Raw genomic sequence first — 21,295 nt, forward strand, 5'->3', positions numbered from 1 at the left:
TCGGGAGGATTAGAAAATAATCAGGTGTTCGGCAAGTTTACAGTACCCCGAACATGCTAGAACCATCTTCTCTTTACCCCACTTATAAAAGCCCTGAACATAGAAACTACTTGTGATATAGATAACTGAAATCTCCTAGTTCAAGGAGGCATGGGACTAAAAGCGTCCATATTCAGAAAGAAAATGAACACTAATGGTAATGGAGTGGAATCTTTTAAAATAAAAGTCTGGCCTTTTTCCATCTAGCATGGCAGCAAAGCACAACTAGTAAATGAAAACGAAAATATAAAATCCCTCCACCAAAAATTATGATATAAACATGTAACTAAACAACACAAGGAAAACTTGTTAGTGTAGAAGGTATGAAAATGACAGCAGCATCAACGAAACTTATTAGGAGTGGAGGTATTTACAACAAAAATGGATGGTTAACTTTTTTACTTACCAAAAATAACATTTTCTGAAACAAAAAATTAGAGCAATGTTTGTCTTGTGGCCATCATGCTTAAATCTAGCCACATCCTCGCAACCCCTGCCGTATAATTTGAACAAAAAAAGAAAAATTTCTTTACCTCCCACCGCCCTTCCAAGAAAATGAAAACCTAGAATGGGTTGTTGTCTCTATGACCAGCAACAACTTTACGATGACGCTTTTGACCAGATTTCCTATCTCCTCTTCGCCTAATAATCTTCTTCATGGGAGGCCTTACCATTGGATTATAGACAGGCAAAGCAGGCGGAGAATGGATTATCCGACCAACTGGAGGAGGCATGTTCTCCAATAAATCTCTGTGGTATGCCTGTATATTAAAATTTTTGCACTCAGAATATACAAAAGAAAATATACTTATCAAAAAAATATACAAAGGAAAATCTTAAAGTGTTTTTTTCATATGATCCTCTGAAGTACCTTTTTGCTTTTTCTTTTTTCCATTCCTAAAACAATATGAAGACACTAACCTGTATCACAAAGTTACGCCTTTCACAATCCATAAACATATTGATGCCCCAACTCACTGTTGACATCATTTTGTCTCTCACTGTGGAAAAGCTTAACTGATCCCTGGGAGTAAAACGATCAACTTCATTGAACCATAGACAGGTAAATAGATTTGTGATGGGAATGTGCTCCTTTATGATGACACAACCTTCAGGAACATCTGCAGAAACTCATTCATAAGACAAAATATTTGACAGGGAAAACACAACAGACCAGCGTCTGCAAACAAAGATGTAAAATACCTAGTATTATAAACATCTATAAAGTTATTAATGAAAATGTGAATGCATAAATCATGCACCTACCACTTGTTATTGGAAGCTTAGCCAGAGAATATGGCGTTAGGCCCTCCCTTCTATAAAACTCAATCTGGTAGTCAATAGAGGCATTGTCATATTTCCCAGCAGCTTTATTAGCTTCAGCCTCTTCAAAAACATCAAAGCGCTTATAGTGTCTTGAGATGGCAAAATTAGCATTTTCACGCCACAAAAACCTGAATGAGATTTTGGGGATTGAAATATCAAGGTTAGACTTTATATTTCCTACGAAGCTCAGAGAATCACATCCATGTTCCCATGCATGAACATCAATGCCACAGTGCTTCAATATAAACCTGAGACAAAATAAAGCAGGTGCCTTCCTTCATTGGATTCTGACGGCCAGAGTAGATCTCATGAGACCCGCCCATTATTACTACGGACAATGCATAAATATTACAAAAGCGAAGTGTGTACCCGATGAAGAGGATATATGAAATTATATCACTCGCACAATGATATATACGTACTCTAGAAGAAAAGACATCAAGATATAGTATATTTCATTGACATTATACATTAAAAAAATTGAAGCAGAAAAAAGCTAGTGAGCAGTAAATATGCAATCACACCACCTGGGTCAATGAACATTCTAAGAAACCTAATAAAATATGTTTACCAACTCTCTGCTTTCTGAATCTGTATAGTATCTTAGCCATACAGGAAATCCGAAATCTGTATAAGAACACTAATTCAGGCTCCCACATACCAAGAAATGAGAGGCTAACAAAAACAAAAGATGGATGTACCTCTCAAGAATTTGATATGGATCCACAACAAGCTGGAGCTTTCCATCGATCCATATGGAATACCGAACATTGGGGAAGATCCTATGCAATAGAAGCTTTGGAACCTATCATAAATACTTAAGAGAGTCAACAACATCAAACACACTTGAGTTTCTTTGCAAAATTTCCCCAGAATTGATTTCCAGGACACCTAGCATCACCATTGTAACAAAAACTAAAAGTAATCCCCCCCGCCCAAAAAAAAAAAAAAAATTAAGGGAAAAAAAGAACTGTCAGCACATAATCTCATCAACGTCATTTCCCTCCATGCTTTTCTCTACCTGATAACTTGAAAAGAACATAATTAGTTAAATGATGTCATATCACAATCTCCTGTCTGCAGATCTGCTTATGATATAACATCATCCATACAAGAAGGGGGGGGGGGGTATAATTACCAAGATGCATGCTGAAAACTACAAATTTTCAAGACGCGGAAGAAGAAAACAAAGAAACAAAGAAAAGACAATTTATATGAGCTACATTTTAGTATAGACCGAAACAAAAGAAACAAATTTTCCAAAAGAAAGTAGAGAGACCTTTCCATTACGTCTTGGATCAGTGTATGGAATATTATGAACGACAATAATTCTCCATAACCCAACCCTCTTACTGCTGTCCAAGACACTAGAATTCTTCATATAAGCTTCAGTCTCTTCATCGATAAACATATAAAAACGAACATTTTTCCTTGCCACTTCACTAATGTTCTTGGGCTGCTGTATAATGTCATAGTTTCCTAAAAAAAGGAGCAATCATAAGGAATAGAAAAGTATATGCATAGAATCAAGTAGATCTTTACGAAGTGTCTTATACTAAGCAATACCAAATATGGCTGATGCAACGATAACCTCATGAAACTGCTCCAACTCTAGAAGGTCAGCTTCATCAATATCAAATCCACTCTGGTGACCGGGTTTGCTTCCCTTAACAAATCTGATAAAAATTAAAATTAATGCACCAACAGAGGAGGACAGAAAGGAGGATACATTTAGCTGAAAAAATATTAAAACAAAAACACTGCAGACAATGGAAGATAATCTAGCTAAAATGAGACAATAGGAACGAAACCTAAACCTACCCACAGTGCACTGCCATTGACTCTTTTATTTCGAAGGACTCATTCCTCTGCTTTAAAGAAGGATATCCACCAAAGTCGGAGCCTCCATGAGTCTCGGTTTTGATAGGATATTCATCACGGATATATGTCAAATTACGTAGCACTGGTGAAGCTGATGGGGAGCTTGGCATACTAGCTATAGCCTGCTCTACAGGGAGATAACATACTGGGCATGCTGAAAATAAAATGAAAATAAGAAGTTATCAACGAATACTTTACCAGAACAAATTTTAGATGTGGGCTGTAGCCAGTACTTTATATGTTCTTGACAATCAGTTTTGCACCGAAAATTAAAAGTGTGTGGGTGCAAGAAATTCATTAACAATACAATATGCAAGAAAACCTCAAACTTACGGCGTGGTCCAATCCTTTTGCTACCAGCTGGTGGGGGAGGAGGAAACACAAAATTTCCACAAAGATGGCCCAATGACGGGTTAGACCATGTAACACTTGTAGCTGTTGCACTAGAAGAAGTAGTAGTAGGAGGAGGAGGAGGAGGAGGAAAAGATGAAGCTTGACTTTGATCATTTCCTTTTAAAGAGATCTCTTCAAAATAATTCTTATTCCCATGATTATCTTCTACTCCTGGTGGATTTGAAGATAGAGGATAATCTGACCGATAAGGTGTCATGCTTCCAATGTGAGAAGTGATGTTCGATTCTGGTGCATCGCCATTCAAAAAACCAAACAAGTAAATAGGGAGAATATATGACGATCAAAAGAAATCAATAAGTAGCACGATGAAAAATCACAAATGCTAATTGAGACCTAGCAATCACAAGTGTGCCTAAAAAAATATTGCTTCGGCTACACAATGACAAGATGAGGAGACGTCAACTCCATCAGATCATATTTTGTCTCATAAAGAGGGAAAAAAAATGATAGCACCTCCTAACTATATTGCAAAGCCTCCCACGCATCAGCATAATTACAGGTGGCAATAATTCCAGTGATAAATGACTATCGAAGAAAAATAAAAGAATGGGGATAGAAAAACAAACCTTTATTAACCGTAAAGGAACCGAATACAAAAACCAAAAGAGCGAGGACAATCAAGAGGAGCATCGCAACCCTCCTTCGACCAACGTATCGGCAAATAAGTGGGAGAAGCTTTTCCTTCTCCCTTGAACTAGAAAGAAGCATCTTAGAAGGTTTTCGCGCTTGAGAAGTCTGCAAGGTACCGTTCTGTATCTGTTGTTGAAGTGATCCATAACTCCCCGTACGTAAACCCAATGACCCCCCAGTCATTGTATCTTGAGACCCACAAGTTTGGGTTTCATCTCCTTTCTACTTTACACAACCCTCTCATTCACAAAATCCGAAATTGTATTCTAACGCTGATTTCCAAAATGCCACGACCAAATCCAAATTCAATACCAACTCACAAATCCTATCCCCAGATGGTCCACTGATTCACTGAAATCTCAAATTTACGGCAACACATTCTCAAGCCCACCATTATTTTTGCAGATTTATGTTCAAAAACACCGGCCACCTAACCCACAATTCCTTCTAAACGCTAAATCTCAAAATTTCAATGATCACTTCCAAGCTTTTTAATTCCAAATTTCCAATGACAGAATCCACCACGAAATGAATCCCGAAAATTAGACCCACTTCTCAGTTTGCACTCAACATCGAAAAATACGATCTCAAAAAGGTGATTTATAATTTTTTATTAAAAAAACCATAAACAGAAACAGTTCCAATTTACATCAAATCGAACTGCTTCGAAGTTTCGAGTCTATCCAAAAAATCGAAGGCTCCTGGTTCAATGTTCAAACGGAAATTCAATAACGATGGGCGGAGATTCAGACAAAAAAAAAAAAACACTTACCTCTACGCCAAATTTCCAATGGGCTCCAAATCCCAAACCCAAATCAAAGTCCTACACCCATTTTATCCTGAACTGATTTTTTATCTTGTATCCAAATTCTAGGGTTTCGGTGTGAAAATCTTCTTATGAAAATTCTTTCTTCTGTAGGATTAGCTTCCGCGTCTCTCTCTGTGTGAAAAAATCCACGTTTTTTATTATTTTTAGTATTAACTATCCATTATTTACCGTGAGCATAAAATTCCATATTCTAATATTTATAAAACCCAATACGGAACGTTAATATTATAGAACATTGGCTGTAATTGAATTTGGATCAAAATTACATTTCAACAGCAACTTGTGGTGTTTCATTAATATATGGCTAAATGACAGGTCAAGACGAAGCACTTGCAAAACATTTGTATGGCACATCTAATAATCTTTTATTGTTGATTCAACTCCGCATAAATGCAAATTTATCTATAAGTAATGTTATCTATAATTATAAAATGTGTAAAAGTTATATAGTCGTTTTAAAAAAATATGAGATCTATTATTAAAAAATTATTTTTTTTTTCATCAGAATTCTATATGTATTTTTTATTTTTTAAATGATTGCACATTTATTATTACAAATATCATTTCTCTTTATTTATACATAATCTTAGATTTTATTGCAAACTCTTATATTCACGATATATCTCTTTTAGAAATACTTTAATTGTAAAGAAATTTTATATAAATAAATTCTTAAATTAAAGTAATTTGATGCTGTAATTGGATATCTATTTTTCTTATAAAATAAATCTAACCATAAAATAATCCCAATTTGTATATTTATTTTTATAAAAATTGTTTATTAATTTTTATATTTATTTTTATAAAAATGTATATTACTTTAACACTTTTCTCCCTCTTTTTTACACTCTAAGACAAGAGATAGATTTGAAATCTAAGGTTTTTCGCACTTTAGGTATTGTGATTATATAATATTTTAATATTAATATTATTATTATTATATTTACAAAAAAATGTGAAGATTTGCTGTATGATGTGATGTGTCACATTTATTTCGTAAATTATACGCATCTATCAATTTATGTAAGTTTGTAAAAATGATTTATTGTATTTGTCTTTGTATGGTTACCATTTCTCTTTTATAAACTTATATATTCCACCCTTCAATTATTATTTTTTGTTGAAAAAATTATAATCATCATTTTTATACCACACATATTCTTTTATTTTTTATTTTTTTATTTTTCTTAACATATTTGTAGTGTAAAGACAACAAGTAAATAAGAACGTATTTATTTATTATTAATTGATGGTTAAAAAATGTATTTTTCATAAAAAGAGAATATTATTAATTGATAGTTATGTATTTTTCATAAAGAGAGAATGTAATAATAAATAAGAATTCGGTGTTCAAGGTTCATCATAACTTGTTGTGTATAACGGGCCGACGGACTAAGTCCAAAGGCCGCAGCTTGTATAGAAAATGGGCCGAGCCCGAGTTTAGGATACCGTGGCTTGCTAGAATTGGGAAAGCCCTTTCCCATTTCACCTGAAGTTGGACTCCCAAAAATGCCAGGTGGTCTCAAACGCCCCTTTGTTTAAAATAAAAAGGAAAAATGGGAGAAAGCAGTCTCAAATAAATGATTAACCTATCTATATTGGGTAGTGCATGACCAACACATGGAGCTTTCCCCAGGCAAATTACAAAAACACCAACTACTTCTTGGTGAGAAATAAGTGTTCGCATGACCTTTTTTTTTTTTTTTTTGGATAATGATTTTAATTAATCCTTACTTATTTTTACCCACTTTCCCTTGTATCAAGGCTGCTTTTCACCTTGACATGATTGGCTATCTAATGACACCCACCACCAGGAAAAAATAAAAAAGCTAGCCACTCTCTGTATATTTCTGTGCCACCTAATTTTTCCTTTTTGCCAAACACCATCTTTGAATGCTGCATTATCATTGTCTATACCTAAACAAGTAACCCACATTTCTTTGCTCTGTGGAAAAATCAGAGACCTGTTTTCGCGACCGGGTTAGCTAGGGTCTCTGTCATCTGTGAACAGTGTATTATAACTTTCAAACATTGTTAATTAAGGCTGTGGTCATGGCTCATGAGAAGCTTCACCGAGTGTTAGGCTGCATGGAGACACGAAATACGCGGGGTGCAGGAGTGGACCCAGAACAAGCCGTGTCAAGAACTCAGAGAGAAGAAAGAGAGAGGGGGGGAGGGGTCCCGCAGAGTTGTCCGAGGGGTAGAAGACAGTGCCATAAATTTCGTAGAGCCTAGAGGTACATGATTATGTGGATAACTGTTCATTATTTAATGGAGTTTGGACAGCTGTTTGGTCGTGGCTTGTGGGGGGCTGTGCTCTATATATGCATACATTCTGAGGCTCTCTTTTGTAATTCTTATGATTTCATTCATTACCCTTTCCTAACTCCCTCTCTGCTGCTGATGTTTTTGCTCACTGTTCCTTTACATTATTTTTCTCGATATCATCGCTTCCAATTTCAAAGCCAAAACATGCGTTCTTGTGAGATCCGATGAAATATCCCCATCTGTTTTTAATGAGATCGATGTTTCTAAACTCTCTTTCCTTTTGGTGTAGAAAAATGTTCACGTTCTTGACGGGGTGATTCCGATATTAAGAGTATATCTCCATTTGTTCATGGTAATAAAATAATTTATACATAATAATAAATAATTTATAAATAATAATAAAATAAAATAAGATATTTGTCAGCTACTCGAAGTCTCCTATAGGTCAACTTTGACAGGCTATATTTGCATTTATTGACTTGCTTACCTTGTTAAATTGCATCTAATACTAAAAATTGACAATAATGATAAATAAATAACATCGAGCATCTTTATTAGCTTTACTAAATGAGAAAGTAGGCTAAAATTTACATGATTGATATTAAAAAATTCACATTAAAGTAAGCATATCTGAAATAATTTAGATTTATATTATAATAGTTAGTTAAAAATTGAGGATTACAGTTAATTTATCAAATATTAAAATATTAATTTTTCATTAAATTCACTACATTGAATTGAGTATGTTGCTAGATATTTAATTAGTAACTAAGAAATCTAGATGAATTTAATTTTAATTTTTGGTTATTAGCATTAAATGGCTTTTGAAAATGAGAAAAGCTTGTATGCTGCCCATAGTTGACCACTACAGACTACAGTGTACCGCTAGGTAATTTTTTTTTTAATGATTAAGAAAGTGATTTAAAATATATTGATGTATTTTTTATTTTTTAAAAATATTTAAATATATACAAGATTGAAAAGAAACAAAAATTGCAAAAGCAACTAGCAAAAATAAAATAAAATTGCTCTTTGAAAAAATGATTTTTAATATTAATTTAATTAGAATATAATTATTATTAATATTAAATTAATAGTTAATATTTTTAATTTGAATATAAAATTTGATACAAATAAATTAAATAAAAAATTATTAATTTAATAATATTCTATTATTATATAGAAAATGAATGGTTAATTTAATGTGGAGATTGAATTTAAATAAAATAAATATATGTAAAAATATATAATATTAACTAAAATTTAAAGATAGATTTAACCAAGCCAATGAAAATACTCCATCTCCAGCCGTTATGCACAAACGGATATTGATGTCCAACGTCTTCAGTTGAAAAACATGCACGCAATGGTATCAAGTCCCGATCAAATAGGATGTGTTCACTTTACATTGTTTAACTCCTTAGAGATTTTTATATTTTATATGTTAAAACACACATATTATGCAATCAAACTATCAAAAAGTTATAATGTACACATTCCATTAAGATTTAACCGTATAAGGGGTTGTTTGGATTGTGAGATGAGATTAAATAATTTTGGATAAAAGTGAAATAAAATATTATTATTATTTTAAGTTTTGAAAAAATTAAATTAAATTTTAAAAAAATTGAATTATTTATTATATTTTATGTAAAAATTTTAAAAATTATAATAATAAGATGAGATGATTTATAAATTCAAACCGCCCATAAATTAAAAAATGGGACGATCTCACTTTTTAATGGCATATCCCAAAATAAGTATGCATGAATTGTATGTTATAGGATTGTGTCAAGCATTACTATGATATTATTTATAATTTAAAATGTAAAAGATATAATTTTTTTAATAAATTCGCAAGAGACCCGAAAGAAATAAATATACCGTTGAAGTTGGTCAAACTGCTAAAAAAAAAAATTAGAAATAAACATTAGAAATAAATGAACATTTGATATGAGAGTCCAAAATTATAAATAAATGTGGTTTAATGATTTGGTATGCAACCTTACACCATTAAAAACAGTAATAAAATAATTATAAATAAATAAAGAAAATTTTTATATATTATATTATTATTTAATTAAATAATATGTGATATATTTATTAGTTATTATATTTTTTTATTATATAATATCGATAAATATGTTATATCTTAATTAATAACATAAAAATAAAATAAAAATATGATGTATAATATTACTAGTAAATAAATATTATTGAGTGCGTATAAGATGGTTGAAATCCATTGTTTAGGGTGTGAGTGATTTAGATGGTGAAATCTCTCACCTAACAGCCTTTTGTTATATACAAGCACAGTCGCGCACTAATCTGTATATTAATATTGATTTATTCATACTTAAAATTTAAATTAACATTATTTTTAATAAAATTTATTTTTTAACTAATTACATCATATTAATACATAATTATAATTACAACTATATTTTCCTTAAAATATTTTTGAAGTCAACACAACTTATAACAAGCCAACGACCACATGACTGCAACATAATGCTAACGTGACACGTTTATGAAAATGTGGTATATAGTGTTACTAATAAATAAATATTGTTGAGTGGAGTAGCACATTGTTTAGTGTGTGACCGTGTGAGTGATTTGGACGGTGAACCCTGAATTCTCTCACCTAACAGCCTTTACACTATTGATGAAGTCAACACAACTTATAAAAAGGCAACGACCATATGACCTCAACATAATGCTAACGTCGTAAGTTCATGCACGCTCTTTGCTCAGCACGTGAATTGATACGCGCCGCAGATACATGTATTGAAAATTTTATTATTATTATTATTATTATTGAAAGTTTATCGAACTATTTCATCATGATATTTTTCATTATTATATTAATATTTATTTTTTAAAATAATAAATGAAGTGTTAATTGATAAAATAATGACATATATATCACATTTTTATCTTATTTTTATTTTATTATATAAGATTTAGCACATTTATCATTATTAAATAATAAAAAATATTCAGTAAAAGATTATCTAATAATAATAAATATATCACATATTATATAATAGAATAAAAATGAGATGATAATGTGATGTATAAAAATTCTTTAATAAATAAACTACTGGTCTTCGTACTAACGCAATAATAATTATATATAAATTTACAATTTTGTTTTATAAAAATATAATCATCCAAAAAAATAGAATTTCTACACCAAACACCATATTTTATTTTTTATTTATGTTTTTTAATTATTACTGAGCTAAAAAAATTATTCTACTTATTATCTATATATTATAAATTTGATAAGAAAATAAATTAATTATAGTGCGTAGTGTAAAAATGATGAGTATAATTTATTTTTAAATACATTTAAATTTGACAATTTTAAACACATTTATACTATTTATATCCATTTTATGTTGCAAGAATGTTTTTAAATATAATATATAATATTTGAAGTATTTTATTCTCAAACTAATATATATATAGAACATATTATCTCAAATAATAATAAAATTGAATTTATAAAATTTAAACTTTATATTTTTAAAATTAATTATATAACAGATATAAACGTCTTAAAATAACATTGATCGTAATAACTTTACGTTACAAACAGGACCAAGGGCACGCTGTCACTGAACTTTAAAGTTGCATGCAGACTAGCAAGAGTATAAGATAAAAGGACAAACAAAAAAAATTTGGCCCTTTTTGTACGCATGAGCTTCCGACAGTCGGTCAATCTTTGAAAACCAACCATTTATGATGGAAAAATATTCTAAAAATTATATAAAATAATTTTATATAATTCTTCGAACATAGCATGTAATGTATTAACATCTGTAACCTGGAACTGGTCTCTGATTGAAATATGCTAAATAACGTCCTTCCATCTTAGAGCGAGGGACTGAAGAAGGACACGAGAAGAATGTCCTTTCGGGCAACAGCTTTATTACATACAGTCACTGCATGCAATTAACGTGCAGTCGACTGAATAGAATTAATAAAAAAAAATTATAAAAAATTTTTTGATATTTAAGAGGACCTATATGAATTATAAAAAATTATAAAAATAATTTTTTTTTTATATAGATCCTGTATTAATTTTTTTTACAGCCGATTGCACGCCGACTGCATCTTCTAACTGTAAAAAATATTTTTCTTTAGGAAGAAAAAAAAAAAAGAAAAAGAAAAAAGAAAGTCTTTTTATCTTCTCTCACTCACTCTGCATCTTTCTCCACTTTGAAGGGGGTTGGGGACTTGGGAGAGGGACACACTCACTCTTTCCCACTATAAATACAAATTCCGTATTTATTTTTATTTTTATTTAATTTTCGCTTCAATCTTTTATTTTTATTTTTTCAGTTGGAACTCAATCTCACTGTCCCTTCCTTCCTTCCTTCCTCTCAAATCTCTGTGCCCTAGATCCATGGCTTCCCTACCCATATTCTAGATCACTGTATCTGGGGGGGTGTTCAGGGAGACTAGTTCTTCCATTGGTGTCTCTGCCGCATAGGAGTAATTATTTTCTATGTACTGGTAGTGAAATGAAGATTCTGAGCATTTCTTGATTTATTTTATTTTATTTTATTTTAATATTTGGGTGATTCGAGGGTTTGGGTTTATGCAATGGGTTTCGTTTGTTGGTGATCTTTTTTAATTTCTGGCTTGTGAAGTAGAAGGGAGAGAAGTGAAATTCCAGTGCAAAAAAAGAAAAAAAAAGGGCCCTTTTTCAAGGCATTGCGGATTGATTTTCACTCAGTTCTGCGATAATTTTGAAGAATTTAGGGTTCTGCTTCTTCCAAAGCTGTAACTTTCTGGGTGTTGAATTGGTGGCTTTCATGGTAATATTGTCTTTTTTGGTTGGAACTCCATGCTTCTTAAAAGTACTAGTTAGAAATTAAGTTGTCAACTATGGGCTTGGAAGACGAGGAAAGCAGAGCAAAAATGGCAGATTTGATGGGTGAACATTGATTCAGGAGAAAGATTTTTTGTGGGGAGTGGTTTTGGTGCATAATGGGTTGCACTTGTTGCAAGCCCTCTGCTATTGAGGATAGCAAGGAGAGCCCGAGGGAGAGGTTCTCGAAGGCCCCGTCGGACTTGCGGGCGTCGAGGGCGACCTCTTCCAGACGGGAGGAAGTGCATCGAGCCAAGGACCGGTATGATAGTAATGATGGGAGGACAACGCTGATAGACAAGCACGCGAATGGTTCGGTCCGGTTACACAGTGAACATTTGGAGAGGAAGAGGGAGAAAATGGAGTGTCTTGCTGCTCAACATCCGGGATTGGGTAGTGTTCCAAAAGCTACGGAAGGGGAGCAGGTTGCAGCAGGGTGGCCTTCGTGGCTGGCTGCAGTGGCTGGAGAGGCTATTAGAGGATGGACTCCACGGCGTGCTGATTCTTTTCAAAAGCTGGATAAAGTATGCTCCTTTGGTTATTGGCTGTTAAGTTACATTATTTTGTTCGTCGTGGGAATGGTTATGGTTCAATGCCGATGATTATTTTTTATTCTAAGATATTTACTTGCTCTATTGATCAGCCCAACCACCCAATCATTTGTTGATTCTAATATTGACTTTGCATTTGGGCGTATATACTACTTAGAGTGAACCCTTTCCTTGTGTTCATATGGACTTTCTGAGCAAAAAGATTGGGCAGTAGTTAAATTTGTAGACCATATTCTCCCACATTGTAGACATTGTCCTAGAAATTGCGCGCATTAGCCTTATCTCTATTTGGGGTCCATTGGGTGATGCCTAGGACTGCAAAGGAGGTCGCACATTGGAGATGAAATTTCGGTGGGTATGCGAGTGGTGCGATGTGGGGGGCAGTTCGTCTTATATTATGCACAAGTTTTGCAGTGCTCAGAAAAAAATGTAGGCAGTATGGCAAGAAAGGAACAACCCAACTTTGAATGACCGAGCTGAGTGGAAACTCCGAAATCCGTCTTTATCTTTCCACCAATCTTTCTACATCTATATCGGGCTTGCTATCTGTTGCATTGTCCACTGATGCTTTCTTGAATTTTATAGCTCCTAAAAAGTTCAGTTGCAAGCATTTGGAAGGATGCTACACGCATCCTGCTCTATTTTTTTTATTTGTAACTTAATCCTTTATATCTTATTATTACTGGTAGCAAGTTTCAAGTATGAGAATATTGATTAAAAAATTAAATAAAAAAGGGCCGTTTGCTGATTCAAAGAAAAGAAACAAAGGTCTGATGGTGATGAAGGAATAGTGAAAAAGAACCAGATTAGTTAGGACTTGACCTAGGAAAAATTAGGGTCTTAGTTACAGGTCTGCTTAGGTACTGTAATAAAACACAGTGAAACGATATTCAATGGAAAATGCAATCTAGGTATTGTTCTGAACAGAAAAGTAGAATCCTAGTGAGGAAAATTGTTATACATTGCTACAGTATCACCGGATGCTTATTATAGTTTTTACTGAACCGACCGTTAAACATGATGTGACAATTTAACTTGGTCCAGTTTAGAAAACAGATTGCAGAGTGGATGAAAGCTCCATTTCAGATTTGGGAAAAAGAAATGTTTCTGTAAAGGAGCTATTGTCTTATTTTTAGTAGAAGATAGATTCATGATGATTTAATCTGTTAGTCGGTCATGGATTGTTTGGAATTAAGGCTTTCCTTTTATTAATCTTCTGTTTTCCTCTTCTTTTTGGGTTATTGTACTTAGTTCTTACAAGCAGTCCTTCGGTTTCTCTTGTTTGGTTACCAGCTGCTGTCCACTATAACATGGTATCACCTGTTGGCTGGTTTTGGTTGCTTTATGATAATACCTTTTCTTTTCTTGTTGCAGATTGGCCAGGGAACTTACAGTAATGTTTATATGGCTCGTGACCTTGAACATAATAAAACCGTTGCTTTAAAGAAAGTAAGGTTTGATAACCTGGAACCTGAAAGTGTTCGCTTTATGGCTAGGGAAATTCACATTCTGCGTAGGCTCGATCATCCAAATGTGATAAAACTGGAAGGTCTAGTTACATCAAGGATGTCTTGCAGCTTGTACCTTGTTTTTGAGTACATGGAACATGACTTGGCAGGCCTTGCTTCACACCCTGGTCTGAAATTTACAGAAGCACAGGTATTAGAGACGTATTTTTTTTTTCCTCTTCTATAAACTGCAATTTGCTGTTTTATTCAATTCTTTAAAGCAATTCTCTCAAAGAACGATCTTTGAGAGACCTTAGGGATTTTTTCTTTTGTACTTTGGGTTCGTGGGCCAAGGCTCTTGTACTGAATGATGATAATTTTCAGGATTTGCTTTAGGCTCTTTTTTGTTCCTTGTGTGGTGTAGGTATTTCCTTTGTATACGTTCTGTGTACTTGGGCTTTGCCTATTCATGGTAATAAAATTTTCTTATTAACTATAAAAAAAAAAGTTTCCCAGACACGAGGGCCAGATGATATTCCTTGGTTGTATATATTTTTTCACCTATCCAGAAAAATTGAGATACTATTTTTATTTTGTTCCTGTTTGTTTGGTATTTGAGTTCCTATATTTATTAATCTACCTGCAGGTTAAATGTTACACACAGCAACTTTTACAGGGACTTGATCATTGCCACAGCCATGGCGTACTGCATCGTGACATAAAGGGTTCCAACCTTCTGATTGACAACAAGGGCATCTTGAAGATTGCAGACTTTGGTCTTGCAAGTTTTTTTGATCCCCATCAAAACCAGCCACTGACAAGCCGTGTTGTAACTCTTTGGTACCGGCCACCAGAGCTTTTACTTGGAGCTACTTACTACAGAACTGCTGTGGATTTATGGAGTGCTGGTTGCATACTTGCTGAATTATATGCTGGCAAGCCTATTATGCCGGGAAGAACTGAGGTGTTTGTTATTTCTCTTTTATATTATAGGATTAATGCGCATGATCTGCTGAGTATGGTATTGATAGCAATCTAGATGACCATTATTCAAGTTACAAACAATTTATTGGATTGAGCACCTTATTGGACCTGTCTTGGAATTTTACTCACGAGGATTGAGCACCTTACTACTTGTTGCTGATCAAGTTTTTAAAGATCTAATGATTTAGACTGCCTATTTTATTAAAGTGATGGGACTTCCTTTTTTCGGTTGCGGTATGGAGGACTATATTTTGGATTAAAAAAAAATATGGAGGACTATATTTCCACTGAAAACATTGTGAATGTGGAAATAGAGCATGGAAAGAGATGGTTCCTGTAGAGATTTTGGATATGCAACATGACATTCATCACTAGTTATGGTAGCCACCTGGTAGTTTTGTGTTCACTCCAAAATTACCTAAATTTTCGTAATTATCAAACTGAATTTGAGGCAAATTGTAGGTTACATGAAAAAGACATCCCCGATATTAATTGTCTGGATGATATTGCATAACCGGTCATATAACTAAAATATCTGTTTATGTTTCTTCACTTTCATTAGGTCTTTTTGCTTATATTACGTAGAAGTATCCTAGTTTAAATTTATTTTTAGATTTGACTTGTAAGAAAAAAAGTTACGTTTGGACTCTATTTTTTTGGGTTGCAGGTGGAGCAATTGCATAAAATTTTCAAACTTTGTGGTTCTCCATCTGAGGATTATTGGAGAAAATCTAAATTGCCTCATGCAACCATATTTAAGCCCCAGCAACCTTATAGACGCTGTGTTGCAGAAACATTTAAGGATTTCCCTGCACCTGCATTATCATTGATAGAGACTTTACTTTCCATAGATCCTGCTGACCGTGGATCTGCAGCATCTGCTCTCAATAGCGAGGTATGAACTTTTACATAAATGAAATCAATAGACTTTCCAATTATTGTTTTACTATTGAGTGTGGGTTATCCTGATATTTTTAAAGGTATTTTTTATATTCCATTACCTGTTCTTTGAGGAGTCATCATGTTATTGCCATAACTAGTTTAATTTTGGAGTTATTACCATAGTTGGTGCTACTCACTTTTTTTTTCCTTATTTTTATTGGTTTATGTTTCCAGTTCTTTACGACAAAACCACTTCCTTGCGATCCTGCCAGCTTGCCAAAGTATCCTCCTAGCAAAGAGTTTGATGCAAAAGTGCGAGATGAAGCCAGAAGGTGAACATTTTTTTTTCCTTTTCAATTTGTGAAATACTATTTTATAGCTTCAAATAAGCATGTCTTTTGATGTTTATGATTTTATTTAAGAAGCATGAACATGTTAAAAATTTAAATACATGTCCGCAATAGTACATATTTTTTAGGATTTAAAAAAAAAAATATCAGGAATACTGTTGATGCTAGAGATACAGCACATACAAAGCAATTCCTCCTAATCAAATAAATAACATATCATAGAAACCCTAGCAACTGACAGAGATCAAATAATTTCATGGAGAGAGAGAGAGAGAGAGAGAGAGAGAGAGAGAGAGAGAGAGAGAGAGAGAGAGAGAGAGAGAGAGAGAGAGAGCACAATTCTGTTCATCTTATCACTCTTGTGGAATGTATTGCTGGCCTCATTGAGCTTAATGATTGGGATGGCCTAAGCTTCAATATCTTCATACACAATGGTGGGTGCTTTGTCATTTTCTTTGTTCTTGTCATTTTAGAGGTTTTTTTTGGGTGGAGGGGATGGGAGTTTCAAGAATTGACACATCGCCGTATCTGTAACATATCATGTCTATATCCCATATCTGTATGGGTGCTTCCCAGGGTTTTTTGAAGCTTGGATTGTCTGTGCTTGCAGATCTGTGTGAAATTTAGACATTGCCTGAGAATGTTAACTGAATTGGTGATTGAGTTTACTGCAGTACTTTGGCAGTTCCAAGATACATATTGTGATGGTTTTTTCTGGGTAAATACATTATCATAAAATATCAGTTAATTTAAAATCAATAGATTGTATGGAGGAAATGTTGCTTGTTTGCTTAGACTGTGGAGAACAGCATTGGTTCATATAGTTTGTTGTTTTTAGACGAACTATACTGATGACTATTGGTCCAATTTCTAACTCTGTTGGCTTTAAATTGTGGTGGATTATAGTGAAAGAATGTTTATATAAGTTCCAATAACTATTGGCATTCTGTTAATGCCAAAGGGTTTAGCTGGAATAGGTGTTAATATGTAACTAATAACCTTGTTTTTGTTTAATATGCATAGACAAGGAGCAGCAGGAAGCAAAGGCCAGAGACTGGAACTTGAAAGGAGAGGAACAAGGGAGTCTCGAGCTGTCCCAGCACCGGATGCCAATGCTGAATTAGTCTTGTCAATGCAGGTAACTAATGTTTATATTAGTTATTGTTAGTTCTCTATTTCCAATGGGCTTTGAAGATTGTAATTTGTTTGTGATGATTTTAGTCTGTTTAATATTATCATTTAAATTAAGCCAATTGAAGTCTATAAAAGCCATCCAAAGGAGTAGAGTGATAATTAGTCAATCATAACTTTATATACTTCACTGTTGTTCAACCATATTTGACTCAGTTCTATTGATTCATTGGATGGATGACATCTTACAATTTAGATGATGGTTCATCCTTAGCCTTGTGTTTTGAGCATGAAATGCAAAATGAGCACCGTGATAGCATTCTGAAGTTACCGTGCCAATTTCAACTTTTGGAAATATATCTATGTGGTGTCTCCTATTTCATAACGATAGACTATTATTTTTTCTCTTGTTACCTGCGAGTTATCTAAGCCCTGTGTTATGCATTCTCCATAAGATTATCACTTCTTGTTTTTGTCCTTTTCTTTTTAATCAATCTTGCATCTGTATCATATTAATCATGTTATTAATAATGCCTTTTGTTGCAGAAAAGACAAGCTCAGTCAAACTCTAAGAGCCGGAGTGAAAAGTTTAATCCTCATCAGGAAGATGTTGCCTCTGGCTTTCCAATTGATCCACCTAGACCATCACAAGCTGTTGAAGGAAGCATAGAACCCCAGGAACATCATCATAAGAGAGCCTCCCATTCAGGGCCACTGACTCACCGGGCTGCGTGGGCAAAGGCCGGCAAGAACCTGGATGATGCCGCAAAGATATCAACTGGGGCTGACTTGTCAACAATATCAGGTTTTGTGGAAGCAAGGAGGATGTCTGAGGATCGTAGACAAAGATCTAGTTCTTCACAGCCAGAAGTTGCAAAATTTATAGGCAGATTCCCTGGATCCTTTAAGGAGGGCTCAGAATCCATGACACAACATGATCAAAAGCATCCTTCGCTGGGAACTGCAGGTTCTCATAAAAAAGAAGATGCAAAAATCGGCAGCAAAGATCCAATTCTCGTGAGTAGTTTAATTTTCCATGTTTAAATATTTTTCAATTTCTTTTGAAGTTTTATGAATTATAATAAATTTTCTTCATATATGTGTATATATATATTTTAAAGTTATATGTGTATATATATATATGTTTATATAGAAAGAAAGAAAAAACTTGTGAAATTCCCATTTTTACAAAATTTTCAGTATTACTTGCTGGTTATATAACATACACGTCTTTATTTATTTAAATTTGCTATTTTAATGTCTTTTGAAGCCGTTTTAATGGACTTCCATCCCAGTAGTAGCATGTTCTCTTGTTTTTGCTTTCTAAGAGCCTGATGCATGATTCTTGTCTTTATTCGGTTCAGCTCGGTTATGGGTCGAAGGGTCACAAAATACACTACTCTGGTCCATTGCTAGTTCCATCCGGCAACATGGATCAGATGCTGAAGGACCATGATCGCCAGATCCAGGAAGCTGTGAGACGAGCACGCATCGACAAGGCAAAGGTCAGAAAAGTTCAGGCTGAAGGGAATAAAATTTCAACCAGTTCATTATTTGTTTCTGGCCGTTAAACTGGTCTTTGTAATCCCCAAATGAATCTGACCATCCTCAGGAAGATCAGTGCAAGCAATTTGGCTGATGATTTTCTCTGCAATACAAGTTAATTATTGGCTGGGGTTTTCTTTTTCTTTCTTCCTTTCTTTTTGTATAGGTCCTAGAAGGATGGCAAGTCGCCATTTTAGCTAAGCTTATAGTTTGTCGAGAAAACTCTCTCTCTCTCTCTCTCTGCAACTGAAATTGCTAAAAAAGGTATGGGCCATTCTTGTAGATCTTATTAGTTATTATAAGCTGTAGAGTATGTGGAATGCGTTAGCATTTGTGATGAAAAGAGTACAGATATTCCATCCTATTCCTCTGCACTCAAGGTACCAAGGTAAATGCTTCCTGTATAGAGCGCCCAAACGCTTTTCTTTAATGCTACTGTCTGTAGTGGCCGTCACATTATCCAAACCAAAGAGCATTCAGCATTTCTGCTGCATTCTTTCATTATTTTCCTTTATTTTTATTTTTTCCCCCCTAATTTTGAAGGTAGACCCAGAATCTACCTTGCCAACGGAGTTTAACCTTGGATGGTTTCAATCCTTCAGACCTCTTACTCTTATGGCACTATAACACTGTACTCCCTTGTTGGTTCCCTGACCAAGAACACTACCTTTTCCACTGGTAGAGCTCCATTTCATTCTAAAGATCCCCAAACTCCTCTAAACCACTCTCCCCTTCTAGTCTACCTCTTCCACTGGAATCCAAGGTGCCTCTTCAGCCCAAGATCTAGGCTTCTTGAGCCGCTCCAATGATAGCGATCCCAACAACCGTCATTTCGATGCATTGAGTTCGAGGATGTCGACAATTATCAAGTTGGTGTGGACGTGAATTCTCTCGCATCTTTGATGGCAAACGAGAATGGCTCCTGCAAACAGGAAAAATCCCTGGAGAACATTGATCTCAAGGTTTGTCTAGACCTACCCAAAGTGTCTTTTGCTGATGAAATGTATGCTTGGTTCTGTGCACTCGAGCTTTCCTGACAGATATCTTAATGGGTAAAATAACTCAATTTATTATGTTCCCTCCAACATAAACAACAAAAAAGATGGACCAACATGTTCAACGAAAATAATAATTTATTTGAGGAATAAACACATCCGATCCAACAGTAGAAATGCCTTCTTCCCTAACTTCATGATTAAAATGTATTACAGATATTGAGGTGTTAATCCAAAGATATTTGGTCACTTGGGAATAGTTGAAATAAATAATAAAATAGACAGCCGTTGGTCCATTGGCGTTTTTGGAGGCTTGCTAATGGACAGAATTCCATTGTCACTCAATAATAGGAACTGGAGCAGATTACAGGATGACGATATGTGTTTTCCCCTCTCTTATAAAAATATTTTACTGAGAAAAAGCGTACCTTTTTTTTTCTAATTTATCATTTCTTTTTATTTTAATATGATCACCAAAGTACATACTCTCACTTTTTTTTATTACTCATTCGTTAAAATGGATAAAAAAAAAAAATAGACAACATGACATGATTCTAATTATTAAATCTTCATAGATTGATAAATCATCAAAAAATAATATTTAAAGTAATAAGGTGACAAGTGATAACTTTAATAATTTAATAGCCATTTTTAAATTATAATTATAATTTGAATGACAATTTTCACGTGTACTTTTAATGGTGATATTGTATATTATATTTCTCATCTATTTATTCATCATCTTATGACGTGGCATTATGTGATAGGTTTACAAGTAAAATATAATAAATAATTTTCAATCATCTAACGTCACATCATAAGATGATAAGATGATGATGAGACTTGGGATGATGAGTAACATTACTCAATAGTGTGCATTCTTTCTAGAAAAAGTAAGTTTCATCATTAAAAAAAATATATATTTTTTTTTATTTAGATCTTAGATTTATCTTTTTTTTTTTTTTAAAAGAGTGGACGAGATTTATAGATTGCAAAATTGCAAATATTATTTCTTATATATATACACACACGGGAAGTAATGGAATCCACTTTTCTACTATTTTCAGCACACCTAGTTTGGTGACTCGGAATATGATGTGGGGCAATGAGCATCCACAACCACAAACATTGGAATGAAAA

At 33.7% G+C, this 21,295-nt stretch overlaps 2 protein-coding genes across 2 annotated transcripts; one reads left to right on the top strand and one right to left on the bottom strand.

Moving 5' to 3' along the window:
• Positions 1-369: 369 nt before the first annotated feature.
• On the bottom strand, positions 370-5,249 carry LOC122290499 (probable hexosyltransferase MUCI70). The gene is made up of 9 exons (XM_043098246.1): positions 4,227-5,249; positions 3,580-3,885; positions 3,187-3,400; positions 2,932-3,041; positions 2,645-2,844; positions 2,067-2,170; positions 1,306-1,493; positions 961-1,160; positions 370-800 (listed from the first exon to the last, which is right to left on the bottom strand). The coding sequence occupies exons 1-9, from the start codon at positions 4,471-4,473 to the stop codon at positions 603-605; spliced, it is 1,767 nt and encodes a 588-aa protein (XP_042954180.1). The 5' UTR covers positions 4,474-5,249; the 3' UTR covers positions 370-602.
• Positions 5,250-11,607: 6,358 nt separating this feature from the next.
• On the top strand, positions 11,608-19,524 carry LOC122290498 (probable serine/threonine-protein kinase At1g54610). The gene is made up of 8 exons (XM_043098245.1): positions 11,608-12,793; positions 14,195-14,479; positions 14,915-15,232; positions 15,920-16,147; positions 16,369-16,466; positions 17,508-17,622; positions 18,162-18,632; positions 18,980-19,524. The coding sequence occupies exons 1-8, from the start codon at positions 12,389-12,391 to the stop codon at positions 19,184-19,186; spliced, it is 2,127 nt and encodes a 708-aa protein (XP_042954179.1). The 5' UTR covers positions 11,608-12,388; the 3' UTR covers positions 19,187-19,524.
• Positions 19,525-21,295: the final 1,771 nt, after the last annotated feature.

This window comes from Carya illinoinensis, chromosome 12, assembly GCF_018687715.1.
Source record: "Carya illinoinensis cultivar Pawnee chromosome 12, C.illinoinensisPawnee_v1, whole genome shotgun sequence".
NCBI lineage: Eukaryota > Viridiplantae > Streptophyta > Magnoliopsida > Fagales > Juglandaceae > Carya > Carya illinoinensis.